At 39.5% G+C, this 23439-nt stretch overlaps 1 protein-coding gene across 2 annotated transcripts in view; it reads left to right on the forward strand.

Moving 5' to 3' along the window:
* GALNT14 (polypeptide N-acetylgalactosaminyltransferase 14) overlaps positions 1–23439 on the forward strand; it is a 499360-nt gene that overhangs the window by 413718 nt on the left and 62203 nt on the right. For both annotated transcript variants that reach the window (XM_064277243.1, XM_064277244.1), the window contains exons 5-6: positions 3562–3627; positions 3882–4003. In XM_064277243.1, coding sequence (XP_064133313.1) covers positions 3562–3627; positions 3882–4003 — 188 coding nt within the window. The remainder of the gene's footprint in view (positions 1–3561; positions 3628–3881; positions 4004–23439) is intronic.

Raw genomic sequence — 23439 nt, forward strand, 5'->3', positions numbered from 1 at the left:
TCAATGCATCAAGTCTATTCTTGAGATGGTCTCTAAATTCAGGTCTCTCAATTTCAGACTGCAGAAGTTGGTAAAAATCTTCAATTTCTTCATCTTGGCCTTAGTGGTTGGTGAATAAATTTGAATAATAGCTGTATTAACTGGTCTTCCTTTTATGTGTATGGATATTATTCTATCGCTGACAGCATTGTACCTCAGGATAGATCTTGAAATGGTCTTTTTGACTATGAACATGACACCATTTCTCTTTAATTTTCCATTCCTGGCATAGGAGACCATATGATTCTGATTCTGAATAGCCAATACCAGTCCATTTTGGCTCATAATGCCTAGAATGTTGTTTATGCATTCCATTTCTTTTTTGAAGGCTTCCAGTTTTCCTAGATTCATATTTTGTATGTTCCAGAGTCCAATTATTAATGGATGTTTGCAGCTGTTTCTTCTCATTTTGAGTTATGCCACATCAGCTGATGAAGGTCCTGAAAGCTTTACTCCAACCACATCATTAAGGGCAGCTCTACTTTGAGGAGACAGCTCCTCCCCAGTTGTACTTTGAGGGCCTTCAACCTGAGGAGCTCATCTTCTAGCACTGTATCAGACAATGTTCTGCTGTTATTTGTAAGGTTTTCACTGGCCAATGTTTTCCAGAAGTAGACTGCCTGGTCCTTCTTCCTAGTCTGTCTTAGTCTGGAAGCACCACTGAAACCTGTTCACCAAGGGTGATCCTGCTGGTGTTTGAAATACTGTGGCAAAGTATCTAGTATCACAGCAACAGACAAGCCACCACAATATGACAAACTGACAGACACATGATGGACTTTATACTACAGTAACCAAAACAACCAGGTACTGGTAATAACAACAGGCACATTGACCAGTGGAGTAGAATTGAGTCCAGAGGCAAACGCACACGTCTATGGTCAACTGATTTTTGACAAGGGAGTTAAATCCATTTGATGGGGAAAGAAGAGTTTCTTCAATACATGGTGTTGGGAAAATTGGATTTCCACATGCTGAAAAATGAAACAGGATCCATGTCTCACATCATACAAAAAAACAAATTCAAAATGGATTAAGGACTTAAACGTGCAAGCTAAAACCATGAAATTCTTTGAAGAAAATGCAAGGGCAACACTATTGGGCTTAGCTTATCTAATATAATAACAAGAGCATAATCAGCAAAAGATAAAATAAATAAATAGGACCTCATAAAAATTAAAAGCTTGTTCTTTGAAAGGCTTTACCAAGAAAGTGAAGAGACAAGCTACCAACTGGGAGAATATCTTTGGAAACCATATATCCGGTAAGAATTGTATAACTAAAATATATATAAAACTTCAACAACTTAACAACAAAAAGAGAAATAACTTAATCATAAAATAGGCCAAGGACTTGAATTGAACAGACATTTCACCAAAGAGAACATTCAAATGGCCACCAAACACTCAAAAAGGTGTTCGACATCATTAGCCATCAGAGATGCAAATCAAAAGCACAACGATTTACCTTTTCACTCCCACTAAAAAAAAAAAATTAAAAAAATATATAACAAATGTTGGCAAGGATGTGAGGAAATTGGAATCCTTATCCTTTGCTAGTGGAAATGTAAAATGGTATAGCCATTGTGGATAAACAATGTGACAGTTCCTCAAAAACTGAAAAATTGAATTACCATATGACCTAGCAATTTCATTCCTAGGTATATACCCAAAAGACTTGAAAGCAAAGACTCAGACAGACACTTGTACACCAATGTTCACTGCAGCACTATTAACAATAACCAAAAGGTGGAGCCCTAAATGCCCATCAGTGGATGAATGAATAAACAAAATGTGATACATCATACAGTGGAATACTACTCAGCCCATAAGAAAAATGAAGTCTCAATACACGCTACGATATAGATGGAGCTTGAAGACATTATGCTGAGCAAAATAAGTTCACCAAAGAAGGACAAAAATCGTATGACCTTGCTTGTAGAAAAAGACAAGAACAGGCAAATGTATACAGACCAAAGGTTTTTAGTGGTTGGGGGGGGTAAGGAAAAAGGTGGGGTTATTGCCTATTGAGTCCTGAGTTTCCGTTTCTGGTGGTGGTAAAATCACATTGGTTAAGGGTAGGGTTGCACAACCGATTAATGTAATTGCTGTCAATAAGTTGTACACCTGTAGAAAGTTGAATTGACACAGTTGTATGATAGATATATTTACAACAATAACAAAAAAAAAAAAAGAGCACCTGCTTATGTACAGCAAAAACCTCATGGGATTTGACTCTTTGTTTTGGAGGTTTAAGGTCATGGTTTCATGGGACATCCCAGTTAATTGGCCTAAGAACATGTTTAGTGCTTTTGTTCTACCTCCTAGTTCACTGTGTAGTGCCTGGGGCTTAAAAGCTTGCAAGCTATTATCTAAAAAAAAATTATCTAGGGTACGACAATTGGTCTCAGTTTGCCTGAAGCAACAGAGGAAGAAGGATAAGAGGAAGAAATGGAATGTGTGGCTAATTGCATCCATGAATAACTGCCTGCTTTGCCATGAGGCCAGAAGAACTGGATGGTGCCTAGCTGCTATTCCTGAACATTTTGATCAAAGGTTCTATAGAAGAATGTTGATCAAAATGGAGAAAATGCAGAACAGAATTTCAAATTCTCATGGAATCCAGACTTTCTAAAGACATGGAGGCTGAATGGGCCCCTGAAACTATTGCCCTGAGATAATCTTCAAACCTTCAGCCAAAAACATCTGAAGTTTTCTTAAAACTGAACAATAATTTAGCTTAACTAGGAAAGAATATCTGCCTTGAGCGTTGTGCTCTTTTAAGATCTATCTGTATGGGATCAAATTGACAATAGCAACTCGAAAGATTAGAAAGGAAACTGGGGGGGGGGGCAGTGAGTTTATGTTAATGGGGGAGGAACAATTCAGAAAAAGAGGGTGAGAATGGTGGCACAACTCGAAGAATGTAATCTATATCACTGAATTGTACATGTAGAAATTGTTGAATTGGTGTATGTTCTGCTGTGTATATTCTCAATAACAGCAATAAAATAAAATTAATAAAAAAGCTGTCTCCTATGTTAAGAAAGAAAAGAAAGTGGTCTCCTATGTTAAGAAGTTCTGAAAAGAAACTCCAAAACTGATCTCATCCATTCTCTAGTTTCCCATCGTTTTATTACCAGACCCCTACTAAAGTGAGTAGGACTCTTAGCTTATGCTTTTAAGGAACTATGGAAAAGAAGATATGTCCCCTAGCAACCATTCCAAAGTTTCCCATCTGGAATGTTTTTAAGCAAGTATGTAGGTGCCCTTATGTGACCGACCTACTCCAAAGAGGCCCACTTGAGGCCACTTTGCACTGAATGGGCCACCTCGTATAATAACAGTGTTCAGGCAGCCCCTTACAAAACCCAGAATCCCTGAGTTAGGACAGGGCACTGCAGTTGTGGGGAGGGTAGTGGGCAGGGCTGCTCATCTGCTCTTTTGACTCACCTGCAGTGCACAGTTGCATTGTGTGAATAGGTCTCCAGACACTCACCCACTATAACTTTTGTCTTTGTAGCGGATGACTGCAAACTGCTGATCAAGCTTCCCAAGGTGAAATGCGTCCGCAATAATGAGCGACAAGGTAGGTCCAAACTGCACTTGCTGACCAGGGACCTCAGTGTATGTGTTGGGGGAGAGGATTGGTGGTGTGTGTGTGTTTGAGTGTGTATGTTGGGGGAGGGGATTGGTGGTGTGTGAGTGGGTTTGGGTGTGTGTGGGAAGGAGATTGGTGGTAGTGTGTGTGTGTTTGGGTGTGTGGAAAGAATGTTGGCTCCTCCATGGTATTGCTGGACAATGGAGAGACAGTGACACTCAACCATTTGTCCCTGACTGCAGGTCTGGTCCGATCTCGAATTCAGGGTGCTGGCATTGCCCAGGGCACCACTCTTACTTTCCTCGACAGCCATTGTGAGGTGAACAGGGACTGGCTCCAGCCCCTGTTACACAGGGTCAAAGAGGTGAGTGAGGCTAAGGAGCAAGGTGGATCTCATGCCCCACACTCCCCTGGCTCTGGAGTCCCTTATTGCACGTATTTCCTTCAGTCCTACTGGGAGGTAGACAAGATAGAGATTGCTGTCCCTATTTTAGAGAGAGGAAACAGACTGGCCAAGGTCACACAGCCAGTCACGGTTGGAGCAAGGGCTGTGACTTCTTTGTTCTGTTACACTGGGCACCACTTGATGAGTCACCTGCAGTAGGCCTGCATGGCTGGGACTACAGGCAGCTGGAAAAGGACACATACAGCTTCCTAGGCAAGAGAGAACCCTTGTTTCTACCAGATAGCAGAAGTTGCTAGTCTTTTTGTAGGAGGGAGACAGCAGAATTAACCAGACTCCATCACCCGTTTCCTGAGGCCTCTGTCTTACTTCTACCCGTACATCAACAGTGTCACCTACACCCTCACCAATGGCAAGGCATGTCAGATGAATGCTAATAGAATTGGATCCGTTGCCTTTTTCTGCCTTTACTCTTGGACTCTGTATGCTGCCTCTAAAAAGTGAAAAAAAAATTTTTTTTAATTTTTTCTATTATTATTTGATATTTCAAAAGTCCATCGACTCCTCTACTTATCTACATAATGGACTGTATATTGTAGATGTCATTGTTAATAACTAGAATTTGTACTGCTCATTACTGCCATTGAGTTATTGACTTCTGTAAAGTTGGAGGCTATATATTTTTACATACCCATTTCACAGGTTAAAACACAGTCTGAGAGAAATTATCTAACTTGCCCTGATGTCCCTTAGGTGGTACTAGAAGCACTGAAACCTTGATCTTGCCTCAGTAGCATCTTGCCTGTGCTCTGGTTACTTCCTACTTGCTCTTAATGTAGCTCTTTGACTCCTACCTAAATAATGATGGTATTAAGAGGGACAAAGAACTAAGAGATGTAAACGCCTCAAAAGAGAACTAGGAAATCCTTCATAGCATTACCCATTCCAGTGACAGAGCCTGGATGAGATTGCAAAGTTCTCACCCATGGGCCTCAATACTAAGCTCCATCTACTGACCATTTTTCCTGAGATTGAGAGTGCTCATACACTTACTATTGTGTAGGAAATCCCCTCTTCCCCTCTTTTTGACATAATCCAGACAAAGAGGTCTGGATTGAGGAGTATTAATTTATGAAGAGATCATTCCATTAAGGAGAATTTGCCTGCTACTGGGGGACCTTCCCTTTGCGCCCACATCTACAGTCACAATACCCCTCCCCAGTCTTCCTCACTGACATCACTGAGCTGCTTCTTTTCCCTGAACATGCTCTGACAGTCCTGCTGCTCCACTTCTGACCAGGCCACCCTTTCCCTCCTTGGCCTTCCCTGCCCTCTACCTGTACAAGCCCCCTTGCTCTTCAGGCCCCCCTCACATCTCCCTTCTTCTAGGAAGCCTACCTTGACTGCTGCAGTTAGCTGGGACCATTGCAGCTATAACTGATCGCTTGGTCTTGCAAATTCCCTTTCTGGGTTTAGTTCTCTGTCTCCCCAAACAGATTACAAACACAACTGAGGCACTGACAGGTCCAACACAAGGTACCTATCAAAGAGTATGCACTAAGTGTTCAGAAATGATAGTAAGAAGAAAGCAGATGCAATGGGGATGTGATAAAGTTGGAATAGCAGGTCCATTTCCTGCCCCCAAATTAATTAGCAGACACTTATTGACTTCATATTCTGGACTGAGCCCCAAGGTTTGGAAATGTAAAGAGAACCCACATCCTGCTTAGTAAGATGCACTGTGATTCTTTGAGATTCCTTATGTACTTGGCACCACACTGGCTTCCAAATAAGAAGGCAGAGTTAGGTGACCATATGGGGAAAGGATGTGAGAACTTTAGTAATAAGGAAATCCTTTGTGAGGATGAAATATGTAAAACATTTTTGTTACCTCTTGATATTAAAGTGGGAAAATTCACTCCCACAGGGACATTTACACTCCTCCCTCCCCCACCAGAGGCCTTTCTGCCTGTGAATTGCTGACACCACTCCAAAAGCCAGCTCAAATGATCCTGCCACAGTACAGGCCTGTAGCTAAAAAGAAGCTGGAATACCCTAAGTAAAAATGACTGAGGTTGCAGAATCAGAATGAAGAAGAAAGCTTAGAGAATCTAGGAGTATTTTCTGGGGAAGAAAAGGGTGGGGTTGGATACAGTGTCTCTGATTACAGAGGATTTTATACTGAAGAGACGAGGTAGTTCCTGTTTAAAATAAGATCAGGTCATATAAACAAGAAATAGATTTGAAACTCGAAAATGTGGTTCAGGTGTAAGGAAAAACCTCTTGACAGGGGAGCAGAGGAGAGAGGCAGAGGATTCTGCGAAAACTGCTGTTTCTGTTACAAAAGTAATCCATGGTCATTATAGAAATTTTGGAAAATAAAGAATGGTAGAATGAAAACTAATCAGCCTACATTCTACCATTCAAAGGTATCCACTGTTAGTCCTTCTTTCCATCTAGGATCATTTTTCTTTTGCAGAAAGTGTCTTTTTACATAGTTGTAATCATACTGTATATATAGTTGTAATCATACTGTATACAATTTTCTGTTCTGCTTTTCTCGTGAACTTTATATGTTAGCATTTTCTGAGTGATCTTGTTAAGGTAAATTGCTCTTTGCCCAGTGGTGTCCACTGAACATTCACAAAGTTCATCTCAGAGGAATAAATGAAGGGATGCCATCCAAGCATGGATTCAGTGCCACCTGCCTGTCCCTCCCTCCTCTCAGCCAAGGGGGCTGTAGCTCTTCACTCAGCTACTACATCTTTGGGACCCCTTACCTCTGTTTGACTCCCCTTCCCCTCCAGGTTCCTGGCCATGTGCCCTGGGGTGAGGTCAGGGAGTCCAGACTCTCATTCAGTGGGGGTGAGGAAACTGGCAAGAGGGTGGAGCATAGTCAGGGCTAGAAACTGACCCCAGGAGCTCTCTACCCAGAGCCATGCCCAGTCCTTGCCAGCCAAATACATCTATCACTGTGGGGGACTCAGCCTTCCACAGCCTGTGCCCAGGCTATCTTCATCCCTGGAGAATGCATTAAGGGAGCCTGCTTTCCTCAGCAGCCTTAATGAGCCTGCAAAGCCCTTTCCATCCCAGTAACTCTGAGTCCAACTCAGAGGACCTCTCTGAAAAATACTCTTGTTTCTCACCCAGGATGAGAACCACCCATTGGGCTCTCTCTGCCTCTTTCATCTCCCACTTCTCGAGCACTAGCCCTTCCCACTGCCAAGTTACTCTTTCCTCGGGAAGTCAGTCAGCCTAAAGATGGAGCTCAGCCTCCCTAAAACATCAGAAGTAAAGGGCTGCTGCAGCATCGTGGAGGCTTCAGGGTTTTCGCCAAAACCCTGAGTCTGGATGATGGAAAGTCCTTCTGGGACATTCTCTTTGAGATGGGAGCATGGGTGTGTATCAGCCTGTGTTTGCATGTGTCTTTGTGTGTATCTTGTCTCAGAGTAAAAAAGGGATTTGCTGTTGTGAGTGGGAATGGAAATTTTATACTGTAATTGGAGTTTGGGATTTTCTAAAATAGAGATAAGAAAGAGGATGGGCTTCTGCTGTCATACACTGTCCTCAACTGGTGCTTTACATGTTGGAATCTCTCCAGTTTTCCTTCTCTCCCCTTTACTTACATGATGGTACATGAAACAAGCGCCAAGTTGTATCTTTTTTTTAAAATATATGCTTCCCCCGTCCTTATTTAAATATTTCTTTAATAAGGAAAATGTTTCAAGAAATCTCAATTCTGGAGGCAAAGCCAAGATGGGAGAGTAGTCAGACGCTTCCTGTGGTCCCTCTTATAACAAAGACCCCAAAAAACAAGTGAATCAATTATGTATGACAGCCTAGGAGCCCTGAACATCAAAGGCAAAGTTGAGGAATTGAACTGAGCAGCAGGGGGAGGGAGAGACAGTTCAGAAGCAGTGAGGAATTGCCAGACCTGACCTGAAGGGAAACAGCACGCTGCAAGCCAGATCCATTAGCGCAAGCAAGGTGAGACAAGCAATGGTGTTTGGGACGCATTTTCCACATCAAGACAGACTGAACAGTGGAGAGTCCCCTCATGCCTCTGGAATCAGCAGAAAGTGGCACTCTCAGCAAAAAATAAGTACATGCATCTAATCTACCACGTGGACCAAAACACACCCCTTTGGGAAAAAACTCTATCCCATTTACCTGACCTCTCCCCACTCTGCACCGGGTTCCAAGCCGGCTTCAGTGATAGCTGCTTTCCTTGGGCTGGAAGTAGGACTTGTTGCACACCCTGAGCCATTCTCCCAGCCTTGGAGAAGGAACAAATTAACAAATGGAAAGAATAATCTGCAGGCTCCCCTAAGCCAGGAACTCAGGACAGAAACAGCTCCTTTGCCTAGGCACAGTCATAAGGGGTCCATGGACACTGAATACCTTTCACCCCTGCATAGACCTGTGTGGGCCCATTTCAATAGCAGAGGCCCTCATTTGCACAGTATAACTTCAGTTGTTTCAGCTTTATGGTGGAGAGGTAGGTTTGTGATGTTTGACTCCACTCTGCCTATTAAGCAGGGTCCTCACCTACACACATCAGGGGCCTGAGGACTAGCGACTCCACCCGCACAACCTAGCCACCCTCAAAAGGAATCCAAGAATAAGTGGTGCCTCCCAGTCCTTATAGCCAACAGCATTGGGTGTCCACAGTCTGGCTGCAAAACCCACCCACCTAGGTGCTCTAGGAAACAGGGACACACTTTCCTCACAGACACTCAGGGGTGATTGTCAGTTCCCTGCCTTGCTCACTATGTAACCCCCTTCTGCAGCCAGATGCCTGTGCCTACACCAATCACCCCTGCTCATCTAAGACTATGAATGAGAGCTTGTACCACACATTTGGTGACTGACTACATGGGCACCTGAGCTGAAGCCATACAGGAAAAGTAAATGGACTCTTGGGCACACATACCTAGTAACAGCTCTAATCACCTGATGACAGGTCGTTAGAGCATCAAAGGCACTAATAATCAAACTGGCTCACTCAAGCAGCCTATTTGGGCATATCAAAACAAAACAAAACCAGAAGCTGGGACACAGTAGCAAACATAGAATAAATAAAAACAAAAACTTATTGATGGCTAGGAGACAACAGTCAATATCAAATCACATAAAGAGGCAGACCATGATGGCTTCAGCAAGATCCCAAAACAAAGAATCAGGAAATCTTCTGGATGAACAGAACTTCCTGGAATTACCAGAAGTAAAATACAAAAGATTAATATACAGAATTCTTTAAGAGATTAGGAAGGAGATCAGGCAAAATGCAGAACAAGCCAAGGAACACACAGACAAAGCATTAGAGGAACGTAAGAAGATTAGAGAAGAGCATAATGACAAATTTAATAGGCTGCAAGAATCCATAGAGAGATAGCAAACAGAAATCCAGACGACTAACAATAAAATTTCAAAATTACAGAACTCAATAGAAAGTTTTAGGAGCAGAATTGAGGAAATGGAAGTCAGTTCAGAATTAGTGACATTGAAGATAAAGCACTTGACACCAACATATTACAGGAAAAATCAGATAAAAGATTTCTAAGAATTATGTGGGACTCTATCAAAAGGCATAACCTACAAGTGATTGGAGTACCAGAACGGGGCAGAGGGTGGGGGATAACAGAAAATACAGAAAGAATTGTTGAAGATCTGTTGGCAGAAAACTTCCCTGATATTGTAAAAGATGAGAAGATATCCATCCAAGATGCTCATCGAACCCCACACAAGATAGATCGCAAAATAAAGTCTCCAGGACATATTATAATCAAACTTGCCAAAACCAAAGATAAAGACAGAATTTGAAGAGCAGCTAGGGATAAACAAAAAGCCACCTACAAAGGAGAGTCAATAAGAATAAGCTCAGACTACTCAGCAGAAACATTCAGGCAAGAAGGCAATGGAATGACATACATAAAGGCTTGAAGGAAAAAAATTGCCAACCAAGAATTATATATCCAACAAAACTGTCTCTCAAATATGAAGGTGAAATTAAGACATTTCCAGATAAACAGAAGTTTAGGGAATTTGCAAAAACCAACCCAAAATTGCAAGAAATACTAAAGGGAGACCTCTGGCTAGAAAATCAATAACATCAGATAACAACCCAAGACTAGACCACTGGACAGAACAATCAGATATCAACCCATATACGGAAGTCATAAAGATAAATCAAAACTAAAACACTGAAAATAGGGAAACAGGGGTGTCATTATGTAAAAGGTAACAATATTAAAATAAAAAAGGACTAAATAATGTAGTTATAGATCTTTCATATGAAGAAGTCAAGGTGATATAAAGAAATAAAAGTTTGGTTTAAACTTAGAAAAATAGGGACAAATATTAAGGTAACCACAAAGGAAATGAACAATCCTACACATCAGAATAAAAAACAAGAAAAACATAAAGATTCAGCAAATACAAAAGGAACAACAATGAAAAAGAGGAAAAGGTAATATATAAAGAAAAACAACTCAGCACAGAAAAACTAAGTGAAACAAAGAAACTGTTAACACACACAAAAAAATAAAAATGACAGCACTAAAGTCATATGTAAATGAACTAAATGCACCAATAATCGACAGAGAGTGGCAGAATGGATAAAAACCACAACCCATCTATATGATTCCTACAAGAGACACAACTCAGGCTTAAGGACACAAACAAACTAAAACTCAAAGGATGAAAAAAATATATCAAGCAAAAAGCAATCAAAAAACAGCAGGAGCAGCAACATTAATTTATGACAAAATAGACTTTAAAGTAAAATCCACCACAAAGGATAATGAAGGACATTATATAATGATTTGAGAGTCAGTATACCAGGAGGATATAACCGTAATAAATATGTACCCACCCAATGACAGGGCTCCAAAATACATAAAACAAAGTCTAAAGTATACTTTCTTTTCCAACTCTCATGGAACATTCGCCAGAATAGACCATATATTAGGCCACAAAGCAAGCCTTAATAGAATCCAAACCATCGAAATATTACAAAACACCTTTTCTGATCATAAAGTCATAAACTAGAAGAAATCAATAACAGAAAAAGCAAGGAAAAAAATTAAACGAATGGAAACTAAGCAACACCTTGCTCAAAAACTACTGGGTTATAAAAGAAATTAAGGGATAAAGAATTTCAAAGAATCAAATTAGAATGAAAACACATCCTACCAGAACCTTTAAGACACAGCAAAAGCAGTGCTCAGAGGTCATTTTATAGCAATAAATGTACACGTCCAAAAAGAAGAAAGGGCCAAAATCAAAGGATAAACCCTACAACTCAAACGAATAGAAAGAGAACAGCAAAAGAAACCCTCAGGCACCAGAAGAAAGCAAATAATAAAAATTAGAGTAGAATTAAGTGAAATAGAGAACAGGAAAACAATTGAAGGAGTTAACAACAAAAAGCTGTTTCTCTGAAAAGATCAACAACAACAACAAAAAAAAAAAAATTGGGCAAACTGACAAAAGAAAAACAGGAGAGGAAGCAAATAACCTGAATAAGAAATGAGATGGGTGATATCACAAGAGGCCCAACTGAAATTAAAAGAATCATAACAGAATACTATGAAAAATTGTACTTTAGCAAATTTGAAAACCTACAGAAAATGCACAAATTTCTAGAAATGCAGGACGTATATAAACTAACACAAACAGAGGTAAAGCAAAAAAAAAAAAGAAACCAAACCCACTGCCATTGAGTCGATTCCAACTCATAGAGACCCTCAGAGGTAAAACAAGTAAATAAACCTATAACAAAAGCAGAGGTGGAGGAGCTAATTAAAAAATTCCCAACAAAAAAAAAAGGAATCCCTGGCCCTGGTGGCTTCACTGGAGAATTCTATCAAACTTTCAGAAAAGAGTTAACAGCACTACTACTAAAGGTATTTCAGAGCATAGAAAAGGATGGAATACTCTCGCACTCATCTATAAAGCCAGCATAACCCTGATACCAACACCAGGTAAAGACACCACAAAAAAAAGAAAATTACAGACCAATATCCCTCATGAACAGAGATATAAAAATCCACAACAAAATTCTAGCCAATAGAATTCAACAACATACCAAAAAAGAAAAAAAATTCACCCTGACCAAGTGGGATTCATACCAGGCATGCAGGGATGGTTCAACATTAGAAAAGCAATCAATGTAATCCATCACATAAATAAAAGACAAGAACCACATGATCTTATCAATTGATGTAGAAAAGGCGTTTGACAAAGTCCAACACTCATTCATGATAAAAACTTTCAGCAAAGTAGGAATAGAAGGGAAATTCCCCAACACAATAAAAGGCATTTATACAAAGCCAACAGCCAATGTCATCCTAAATGGAGAGAGTCTGAAAGCATTCCACTTGAGAACAGAAACCAGACAAGGATTTCCTTTATCACCACTCTTATTCAACATTGTGCTGGAGGTCCTAGCCAGAGCAATTAGGCTAGAAAAGAAATAAACGGCCTCCAAATCGGTAAGGAAGAAGTAAAAGTATATCTATTTGCAGATGACATGATCTTTTACACAGAAAACCCTAAAGAATCCACAAGAAATCTACTGAAACTAATAGATTTCAGCAAAGAATCAGGATAAAAGATAAATGCACAAAAGTTAGTCGGATTCCTCTACACCAACGAAGAGAACTTCAAACAGGAAATCACCAAATCAACAACATTTGCAATAGCCCGCAAGAAGACAAAATACTTAGGAATAAATCTAACCAGAGACATAAAAGACCTATACAAAGAAAACTATAAGACACTACTTCAAGAAACCAAAAGAGACCTACATAAGTGGAAAAACATACCTTGCTCATGGATAGGAAAACTGGACATTGTGAAAATGTCTGTTCTACCCAAAGTGATCTACAGATACAATGCAATCCTGCCTCAAATTTCAATGGCATTTTTTAATGAGATGGAGAAACAAATCACTGACTTCCTATGGAAAGGGAAGAGGCCTAAATAAGTAAAGCATTACTGAAAAAGAACAAAGTGGGAGACCTCACACTACCTGATTTTAGAACCTATTATAGTGCCACAGTAGTCAAAACAGCCTGGTACTTGTACAACAACAGACACATAGACCAATAGAACAGTATTCAGAATCCAGATGTAAATTCACCTACTTATGAGCAGCTGATATTTGACAAAGGCCCAAAGTCCATTAATTGGGGAAAAGACATTCTCTAACAAATGGTGCTGGCATACCTGGATATCCATCTGCAAAAAATGAAAAAAGCAAGACCCATAGCTCACGCCATGCACAAAAACTAACTCAAAATAGATCAAAGACCTAAATATAAAATCTAAAATGATAAAGATCATGGAGGAAAAAGTAGGGACAACCCTAGGAGCCCTAATACATGGCTTAAACAGTATACAAAACGTTACTAAAAATGCACAACACCAGAAGAGAAACTAGATAACTGGGAGCTCCTAAAAATCAAACACTTATGCTCATCCAAAGATGTCACCAAAAGAGTAAAAAGACAACCTACAGACTGGGAAAAAAAATTTTTTGGCTATGACAAATCCAATCTGCAGCTAATCTCTAAAATCTGCAAGATACTGCAAAACCTCAACAACAAAAAGACCAATAGCCCAATTAAAAAATGGGCAAACGATATGAACAGACACTTCAGCAAAGAAGACATTCAGGTGGCTAACAGATACATGAGGAAATGCTCACAAGTCATTAGAGAAATGCAAATCAAAGCTACAATGAGGTACTATCTCACCCCAGTAAAAAAAAGCTAGCATTAATCCAAAAAACCCAAAATAATAAATGTTGGAGAGGTTGTGGAGAGACTGGAACACTTATACACTGCTGGTGAGAATGTAAAATGGTGCAACCACTTCCTTAAAAAGCTAGAAATAGAACTACTATATGATCCAACAATGCCACTAGTTGGAAAATATTCTAGAGAAATAAGAGCCCTCACATGAATAGATATATGTACACCCATGTTCATTGCAGCACTGTTTACCAAAAAAACAAACAAACCCAGTGCCGTCGAGTCGATTCCTACCCATAGCGGTCCTATACGACAGGGTAGAACTGCCAGACAGAGTTTCCAAGGAGTGCCTGGCGGATTTGAACTGCCAGCCCTTTGGTTAGCAACCGTAGCACTTAACCACTGTGCCACCAGGGTTTTTACAATAGCAAAAAGATGGAAACAACCAAGGTGCCCATCAACGGATTAATGGATAAACAAAGTATGGTATATTCACACATTGGTCTTACTCATCATTGGATCTATCCCAATTGAAGACTGCGATCGTTAAGGTTGTGTGTCAGCTTGGCTGGGCCATGATTCTCAGTAGTTTGGTAGTTAGCATTTAGTTTGTCTGTCATATAATGATGTGATCACCTCCATGATGAGATTTGATGTAACGTGATCACTTCCATGATGGGACCTCCTGTGAGGAGCCAAGCAGTTGAAGGGGAGTTTCCTTGGGGGTGTGGCATGCATCTAATAAGGTGGACTTTCTGGCAAGGCTTATGGACTTTTGCTTACACTGGATCTTCCAGCTGGCTCCTGGTTATCTGACCTCCAGTCCTTGGGACTTGAGATTGCAGCCTACCTTCCATCTTGCCTGCCAATCTTGGGATTCCTTGACCTTAGCATCCTCTTAACAAGTGCCCTGCTGTCAGACCTGCTGACTTTGGGTTCACAAGCCCCTGCAGCTATGTGAATCAGGAGAAGCCTCTATTCTGACCCCCAGCCTCTACAACTGTGTGAGCCATTTCCTTAATATAAATCTCTCTCTATATGTATTTATACGCATTACTGGTTTTGCTTCTCTAGGGAACCCAGCCTAAGACATAGACTTCTGAAAAAGGTGAATAACAAAACAAGACAGGTGCTGTCAAGTTGACTCCAACTCATGGCAACATATGTCTCAGAGTAAAACAATGCTCTGTAAGGTTTTCTTTTTTTTTTTCTCTTTTGTTGCACGTTAGGTGAAAGTTTACAGCTCATTTTCACTTACAAAAATTTATACGCACATTGTTACGTGACCCTAGTTGCAATCCCTACAATGTGGCAGCACACTCTCCCTTTCCACCCTGATTTTCCCATGTCCACTCAACCAGCTCCTATCCTTTTCTACCTTCTCATCTCGCTTCCAGACAGGAACTGCTCATTTAGTCTCATGTGTCTACTTGAACTAAGAGGCACACTCTTCGCGAGTATTATTTTATGTTTTATAGCGCAGTGTAATCTTTGTCTGAAGAGTTGGTTTTGATTCTGGATTAACAGAGAGTCTGGGGTCCATGCCTTCTGTGGTTCCTCTAGTCTCCGTCAGACCATTAAGTCTGTTTTTTTTTAACGTGAATTTGAGTTCTGCACCCCACTTTTCTCCTACTCCGTCAGGGATTTTCTGTTGTGTTCCCTGTCAGGGTGGTTATTGGTGGTAACCAGGCACCATCTAGTTCTTCTGGTCTCAGGCAGATGGACTGTCTGGTTTATGTGGCCCATTTTGTCTCTTGGGCTAATATTTTCCATGTGTTCATTCTCCTTTTCTCCAGGTGGGTTGGGACCCATTGATGCATCTTAGATGGCTGCTCAAACACTTTTAGGACCCCAAATGCCACTCACCAAAGTGGGATGCAGAACATTTCCTTAATAAACTTTGTTATGCCAATTGTCCTAGATGTCCCCCAAAACAATGATCCCCGACCCTTTCTCTTACTACTCTGTCCCTTGAAGGCTTTGGTTGTGTTCAGGAAACTTCTTAGCTTCTGGTTTTGTCCAGATATTCTGACTTTCCCTGTATTGTATGTTGTCCTTCCATTCACCTAAGATAATTGTTGACTATTACCTAGTTTTAGTTCCCATCTCCTTCCCTCCCCACCCTCCTAGCCATCAAAGAATGTTTTCTTGTGTGTTTAAACCTTTTCTTGAGTTCTTGTAATAGTGGTCTCATATGATATTTGTCCTTTTGCAACTAATTTCACTCAGCATAATGCATTCCAGATTGATCCATGTCATGAAATGTTTCTCAGATTCACCATTGTTCTTTATCATTGCCTAGTATTCCATTGTGTGAATATACTATACTTTGTTTATCCATTCTTCTGTTGATGGGCACCTAAGTTGTTGCCATCTTTTTGCTATTGTGAACAGTGCTGCAATGAATATGTGTGTGTATGTATCTATTCATGTGAGGGCTCTTATTTCTCTAGGATATTCTCCAAGCAGTCGGATTGCTGGATCATAAAAAACTTTTTTTTTTTTTTTTTTTTTTTTATGATATGGTACTTCTAATTCTAGCTTTTTAAGGAAGTGCCAAATCGGTTTCCCAAGTGATTGTGCCATTTTACATTCTCACCAGCAGTGTATGTGTTCCAGTCTCCCCACAACCTCTCCAAACATTTATTATTTTGTGTTTTATGGATTAATGCTAGCCTTGTTGGGGTGAGATGGTATCTCACTGAAGTTTTAATTTGCATTTATCTAATGGCTGATGACCATGAGCATTTCCTCACGTATCTGTTAGCCACCTGAATGTCTTCTTTGGTGAAATGTCTGTTCATATCCTTTGCCCATTTTTTAATTGGGCTATTGGTCTTTTTGTTGTTGAGGTTTTGCTGTATCTTGCAGATTTTAGAGATTAGCTGCAGATTGGATTTGTCATAGACAAAATTTTTTTTCCCAGTCTATAGGTTGTCTTTTTACTCTTTTGGTGAAGTCTTTGGATGAGTATAAGTCTTTGATTTTTAGGAGCTCCCAGTTATCTGGAAACCCTGGTGGCATAGTGGTTAAGTGCTACCGCTACTAACCAAAAGTAGTTTCTCTTCTGGTGTTTGTGCATTTTTAGTAATGTTTTGTATACTGTTTATGCTCCTAGGTTTGTCCCTATTTTTTCTTCCATGATCTTTATCATTTTAGATTTTATATTTAAGTCTTTGATCCATTTTGAGTTTGTTTTTTGTACGTGATGTGAGGTATGGGTCTTGTTTCATTTTTTTGCAGATGGATACCCAGCTATGCCAGCACCATTTGTTAAAGAGACTGTTTTTTCCCCATTTAACTGTTTTGGGTCCTTTGTCAAATATCAGCGGCTCATAGGTGGATGGATTTACGTCTGGATTCTCAATTCTGTTCCATTGGTCTATGTATCTGTTGTTGTACCAGTACCAGTCTGTTTTGACTACCATGTCTGTATAATTGGTTCTAAAATCAAGTACTGTGAGGCCTCCCACTTTGTTCTTCTTCTTCAATAATGCTTTGCTTATCCAGGACCTCTTCCCTTTCCGTACGAGGTTGGTGTTTTTTCCCGGTTTCATTAAAAAATGTCATTGGAATTTGGATCGGGATTGCATTGTGTCTGTAGATCACTTTGGGTAGAATTGACATTTTCACAATGTTCAGTCTTCCTATATATGAGCAAGATATTTTTTTCCACTTGTAGTTTTCTTTTACGTCTCTGGTTAGATTTATTCCTAAGTATTTTATCTTTGTAAATGGTATTGATTTGGTGATTTCCTTTTCGAAGTTCTCCTTGTTGGTGTAGAGGAATCCAACTGATGTTCATATGTTTATCTTGTATCGTGACACTTTGTTGAAATCTTCTATTAGTTCCAGCAGTTTTCTTGTGAATTCTTTAGGATTTTCTGTGTATAACATCTTATCATCTGCAAATAGGTATACTTTTGCTTCTTCCTTGCCAATTTGATGCCCTTTATTTCTTTTTCTTGCCGTAATGTTCAGGCTAGGACCTCCAGCACAATGTTGAATAAAAGTGGTGATAAAGGGCATCCTTGCCTGCTTCCAGTTCTCAAGGGAATTGCTTTCAGACTCTCTCCATTTAGGATGATGTTGGCTGTTGGCTTTGTATAAACATCCTTTGTTATGTTGAGGAATTTCCCTTCTATTCCTATTTTGCTGAGAGTTTTTATCACAATGGATGTTGGACTTTGTCAAACGCCTTTTCTGCATCAATTGATAAGATCATGTGGTTCCTGTCTTTTGTTTTGTTTATGTGATGGATTACATTGATTGCATTTCTAAAGTTGAACTATACCTGCATGCTTGATATGAATCCCACTTGGTCATGGTGAATTATTTATTTATTTTGATGTGTTGCTAAATTCTATAGGCTAGAATTTTGTTGAGGATTTTTCCATCTAAGATCATGAGGGATATTGGCCTGTGATTTTCTTTTTCTGTGGTGTCTTGACCTGGGTTTGGTATCAGGGCTATGCTGGCTTCATAGAATGAGTTCATGAGTATTCCCTCTTTCATTACGCTCTGAAATATCTTCGGTAGTACTAGTGTTAACTCTTCTCTGAAAGTTTGGTAGAATTCTCCAGAGAAGCCAACAGGGTCAGGGCTTTTTATGTTTTTAATTACCTCTTCAATCTCTTCTTTTGTTATAGGTTTATTTACTTGTTCTACCTCTGTTTATGTTAGTTTATATAGGTGGTGTGTTTACAGAAAGTTGTCAATTTCCTCTAGGTTTTCAATTTTGTTGGAATACAATTTTTCATAGTATCCCGTTATGATTCTTTTAATTTCAGTTGGGTCTGTTGTGATATCGCCAATCTCATTTCTTACTCAGATTATTTGCTTCCTCTTCTTTTTTTTTTTTGTCAGTTTGGCCAGTGGTGTATCGATTTTGTTGATATTTTCAAAGAACAAGCTTTGGTCTCATTACCTCTTTCAATAGTTTTTTCTGTTCTCTATTTCATTTAATTCTGCTCTAATTTTTATTATTTTCTTTCTTCTAGTGCCCCAGGTCTTCTTTTGCTGATCTCTTTCTATTTGTTCAAGTTATAGAGTTAATGTTTTGATTTTGGCTCTTTCTTCTTTTTGGATGTGTACATTTATTGCTTACCTCTGTGCTTTTGCTTTTGCTGTGTCCCAAAGGTTTTTGTAGGATGTGGTTTCATTCTCATTTGATTCTGTGAATTTCTTTTTCTGCCCTCGATTTCTTCTATAACCCAATGTTTTTGAGCAAAGTTTTGTTCAATTTCTGTGTGTTTCATTTTTTTCCTTGCTTTTTCTGTTACTGATTTTCTACTTTTATGTTCAGAAAAGATGCTTTGTAATATTTCAGTGTTTTGCATTCTGATAAGCCTACTTTGTGGCCTAATATATGGTGTATTCTGGAGAACGTTCCTTGTGCATTGGAAAAGAAACTGTACTTGTCTGCTGTTGGATGGAGTGTTCTGTATATGTCTATATGATCAAGTTGGTTGATTGTGGCATTTAGATCCTCTGTGACTTCACTGAGTTCCTTTCTGGATGTTCTGTCCTTGACCGAAAGTGGTGTGTCGAAGTCTCCTACTGTTACTGTGGAGCCATCTCTCCCTCTTTTCAATGCTGTTAGAGTTCGTTTTATGTATTTTGGAGCCCTGTCGTTTTGTGCATAAGTATATTGCATTGACCCTTTAATCATTATATAGTGTCCTTCCTTATCCTTGTGGTGGATTTTACTGTAAAATCTGTTTTGTCAGAAATTAGTATTGCCACTCTCGCTCCTTTTTCATTGCTCTCTACTTGATATATTTTTTCCAGCCTTTGAGTTTTAGTTTGTTTGTGTCTTTGAGTCTAAGGTGTGTCTCTTGTAGGTAGCATATGGACGGGTCATTTTTTTTTTTTAATCCATTCTGCCTCTCTTGTCTCTTTATTGGTGTATTTAGTCCATTTACATTTAGCATAATTATTGATAGGTATGAGTTTAGTGCAGTCACTTTGCTGAATTTCCATGTGTGTGTGTGTTGTTGATAGTTTCTTTTTTACACTTAGTTTTCTGTGCTGAGTAGGTTTTCTTCATGTATTTTCTTTTCCTCATTTTCATTGTTATTGATTTTGTATTTGGTGAGTCTTCATGTTTTTCTTGTTTTTTTACTCTTAAGTGTAGGATTGTTCATTTCCTTTGTGATTGCCTAAATATTCACTTCTATTTTTCTAAGTCTTTTATGTCTTAATGTCGCCTTGACTTCCTCACCTTATGAAAGTTCTATGACTACATTATTTATCCCCTCTTTTTTGTTTAGATGTAGTCATCTTTTACATATTGTCATCTCTGTTTCCCTATTTTCAGTGTTTGAGCTTTGATTTATCTTTATGACTTCCGTATATGGGTTGATATCTGATTGTTCTGTCCCGTGGTCTAGTCTTGGGTTGTTATCTGAAATTTTATTGTTAATCTTTTGGATTTCTGTTTGCCATCCCTCTGGGGATTCTTGCAGCCCATTAAATTTGTCCTTATTCTCTCTTTTTTTTAATCTTTGTTGTGCTTCAAGAGAAAGTATACATATAAAGTCAGTCTCTCACACAAAAACTTATATACACCTTGCTACATACTCCCAATTGCTCTCCCCCAATGAGACAGCCAGCTCCCTCCCTCCACTCTGTCTTTTTGTGTCTATTTCACCAGCTTCTAACACCCTCTACACTCTCATCTCCCCTCCAAGGAGGAGATGCCAACATAATATCAAGTGTCCACCTGATCCAAGAAGTTCACTCCTCACCAGCATCCCTCTCCAACCCACTGTCCAGTCCAATCCCTGTCTGAAGAGTTGGCTTTGGGAATGGTTCCTGTCCTGGGCCAACAGAAGGTCTGGGGACCATGACCACTGGGGTCCTCCCAGTCTCAGTCAGACCATTAAGTCTGGTCTTTTTATGAGAATTTGGGGTCTGCATCCCACTTCTCTCCTGCTCCCTCAGGGGTTCTCTGTTGTGTTCCCTGTCAAGGCAGTCATCGGTTGTACCCAGGCACCATCTATCTCTTCTGGTCTCAGGCTGATGTAGTCTCTGGTTTATGTGGCCCTTTCTGTCTCTAGGGCTCGTAATTACCTTGTGTCCTTGGTGTTCTTCATTCTCCTTTGATCCAGGTGGATAGAGACCAACTGATGCATCTTAGATGGCCGTCTGCTACCATTCAAGACACAAGACGCCTCTCTCCAAGGTGGGATCCAGAATGTTTTCTTAATAGATTTTATTATGCCAATTGCCTTTGATGTGCCCTGAAACCATGGTCCCTAAATCCCCGCGCCTGCTATGCTGGCCTTCGAAGCACTCAGTTTATTCCAGAAACTTCTTTGCTTTTTGTTTAGTCCAGTTATGCTGACCTTGCCTGTATTGTGTGTTATCTTTCCCGTCACCTAAAGTAGTTCTTATCTACTATCAAATTAGTGAATACCCCTCTCCTACCCTCCCTTCCTCCCCACTTTTGTAACCATCAGAGAATATTTTCTCGTCTGTTTAAACTATTTCTTCAGTTCTTATAATAGTGGTCTTATACAATATTTGTCCCTTTGCAACTGACTAATTTCACTCAGCATAATGCCTTCCAGATTCGTCTATGTTATGAAATGTTTCACAGATTCATCAGTGTTCTTTATCAATGTGTAGTATTCCACTGTGTGAATATACCATAATTTATTGATCCACTCATCTGTCGATGGGCACCTTCATTGCTTCCATCTTTTTGCTGTTGGAAACAGTGCTGCAATAAACATGGGTGTGCATATATCTGTTCATGTAAAGGCTCTTATATCTCTAGGATATATTCCAAGGACTGGGATTGCTGGATCACATGGTAGTTCTATTTCTAGCTTTTTAAGGAAGTTCCAAATCAATTTCCAAAGTTGTTGTAACATTTTACATTCCCAACAGCAGTGTAGAAGTGTTCCAATCTCTCCACAGCCACTGCAACATTTATTGTTTTCTGTTTTTTGGATTAATGCCAGCCATGTTGGAGTGAGATGGACTCTCATTGTAGGTTTTATTTGCATTTCTCTAATGGCTAATGATCATGAGCATTTCCTCGCGTACCTGTTCACCACCTGAATGTCTTCTTTAGTGAAGTGTCTGTTCATATCTTTTTTCCATTTTTTAATTGGGTTATTTGTCTTTTTGCAGTTGAGTTTTTTCAGTAACACGTAGATTTTAGAGATCAGGCACTGATCAGAAATGTCATAGCTAAAATCTTTTTCCCAGTCTATAGGAAATCTTTTTACTCTTTTGGTGAAGCCTTTGCATGAGCATAGGTGGTTGATTTTTAAGAGCTCCCAGTTATCTAGTTTTTCTTCTGCATTGTTAGTAATGTTTCGTATACTGTTTATGCCATGTATTAGGGCTCCTAACGTCGTCCCTATTTTTTCTTCCATGATCTTTATCGTTTTAGATTTTATGTTTAGGTCTTTGGTCTATTTTGAGCTCGTTTTTGTGCATGGAGTGAGGTATGGGTCTTGTTTCATTTTTTTGCAAATGGATAGCCAGTTATGCCAGCACCATTTGTTAAAAAGACTGCCTTTTCCCCATTTAACTGTTTTGGGGCCTTTGTCAAATATCAACTGCTCATACGTGGGTGGATTTATGTCTGGATTCTCAATTCTCTTCCATTGGTCTATGTATTTGTTGTTGTATCAGTACTAGGCTGTTTTGACTACTGTGGCAGTATAATAGGTTCTAAAATCAGGTAGAGTAAGGCCTCCCACTGTGTTCTTTTTCAGTAATGCTTTACTTATCTGGAGCCTCTTTCCCTTGCATATGAAGTTGGTGATTTGTTTCCCCATCTCATTAAAAAATGTCATTGGAATTTGGATCAGAATTGTATTAAATGTATAGATCACTTTTGGTAGAATAGACATTTTTATGTAAAGTCTTCCGGGCCATGAGGAAGTTATGTTTTTCCACTTATATAGGTCTGTTTAGTTTCTTGCAGAAATATATTGTAGTTTTCTTTGTATAAGTCTTTTACATCTCTGGTAAGATTTATTCCTAAGTATTTTATTTTCTTGGGGGCTGCTGTAAATGGTATTGATTTGGTGATTTCCTCTTCGATGTTCTTTTTGTTGGTGTAGAGAAATCCAACTGATTTTTGTATGTTTATCTTGTATCCTGATTCTCTGCCAAACTCTTCTATTAGTTTCAGTAGTTTTCTTGAGGATTCCTTAGGGTTTTATGTGTCTAAGGTGATGCCGTCTGCAAATAGAGATAATTTTACTTCTTCCTTGCCAATCTGGATGCCCTTTATTTCTTTGTCTAGCCTAATTGCTCTGGCTAGGACCTCCAGCACAATGTTGAATAAGAGCAGTGATAAAGGGCATCCTTGTCTGGTTCCCGATCTCAAGGAGAACGCTTTCAGGCTCTCTCCATTTAGGATGATGTTGGCCATTGGCTTTGTATAAATGCCCTTTATTATGTTGACGAATTTTCCTTCTATTCCTATTTTGCTGAGAGTTTTTATCATGAATGGGTGTTGAACTTTGTCAAATGCCTTTTCTGCATCAATTGACAAAATCATGTGACTCTTGTATTTTGTTTTATTTACGTGATGGATTACATTAATTGTTTTTCAAATGTTGAACCATCCCTGCATACCTGGTATGAATCCCACTTGGTCATGGTGAATTA

Source organism: Loxodonta africana, chromosome 26, assembly GCF_030014295.1.
Source record: "Loxodonta africana isolate mLoxAfr1 chromosome 26, mLoxAfr1.hap2, whole genome shotgun sequence".
Classification (NCBI taxonomy): Eukaryota; Metazoa; Chordata; class Mammalia; order Proboscidea; family Elephantidae; genus Loxodonta; species Loxodonta africana.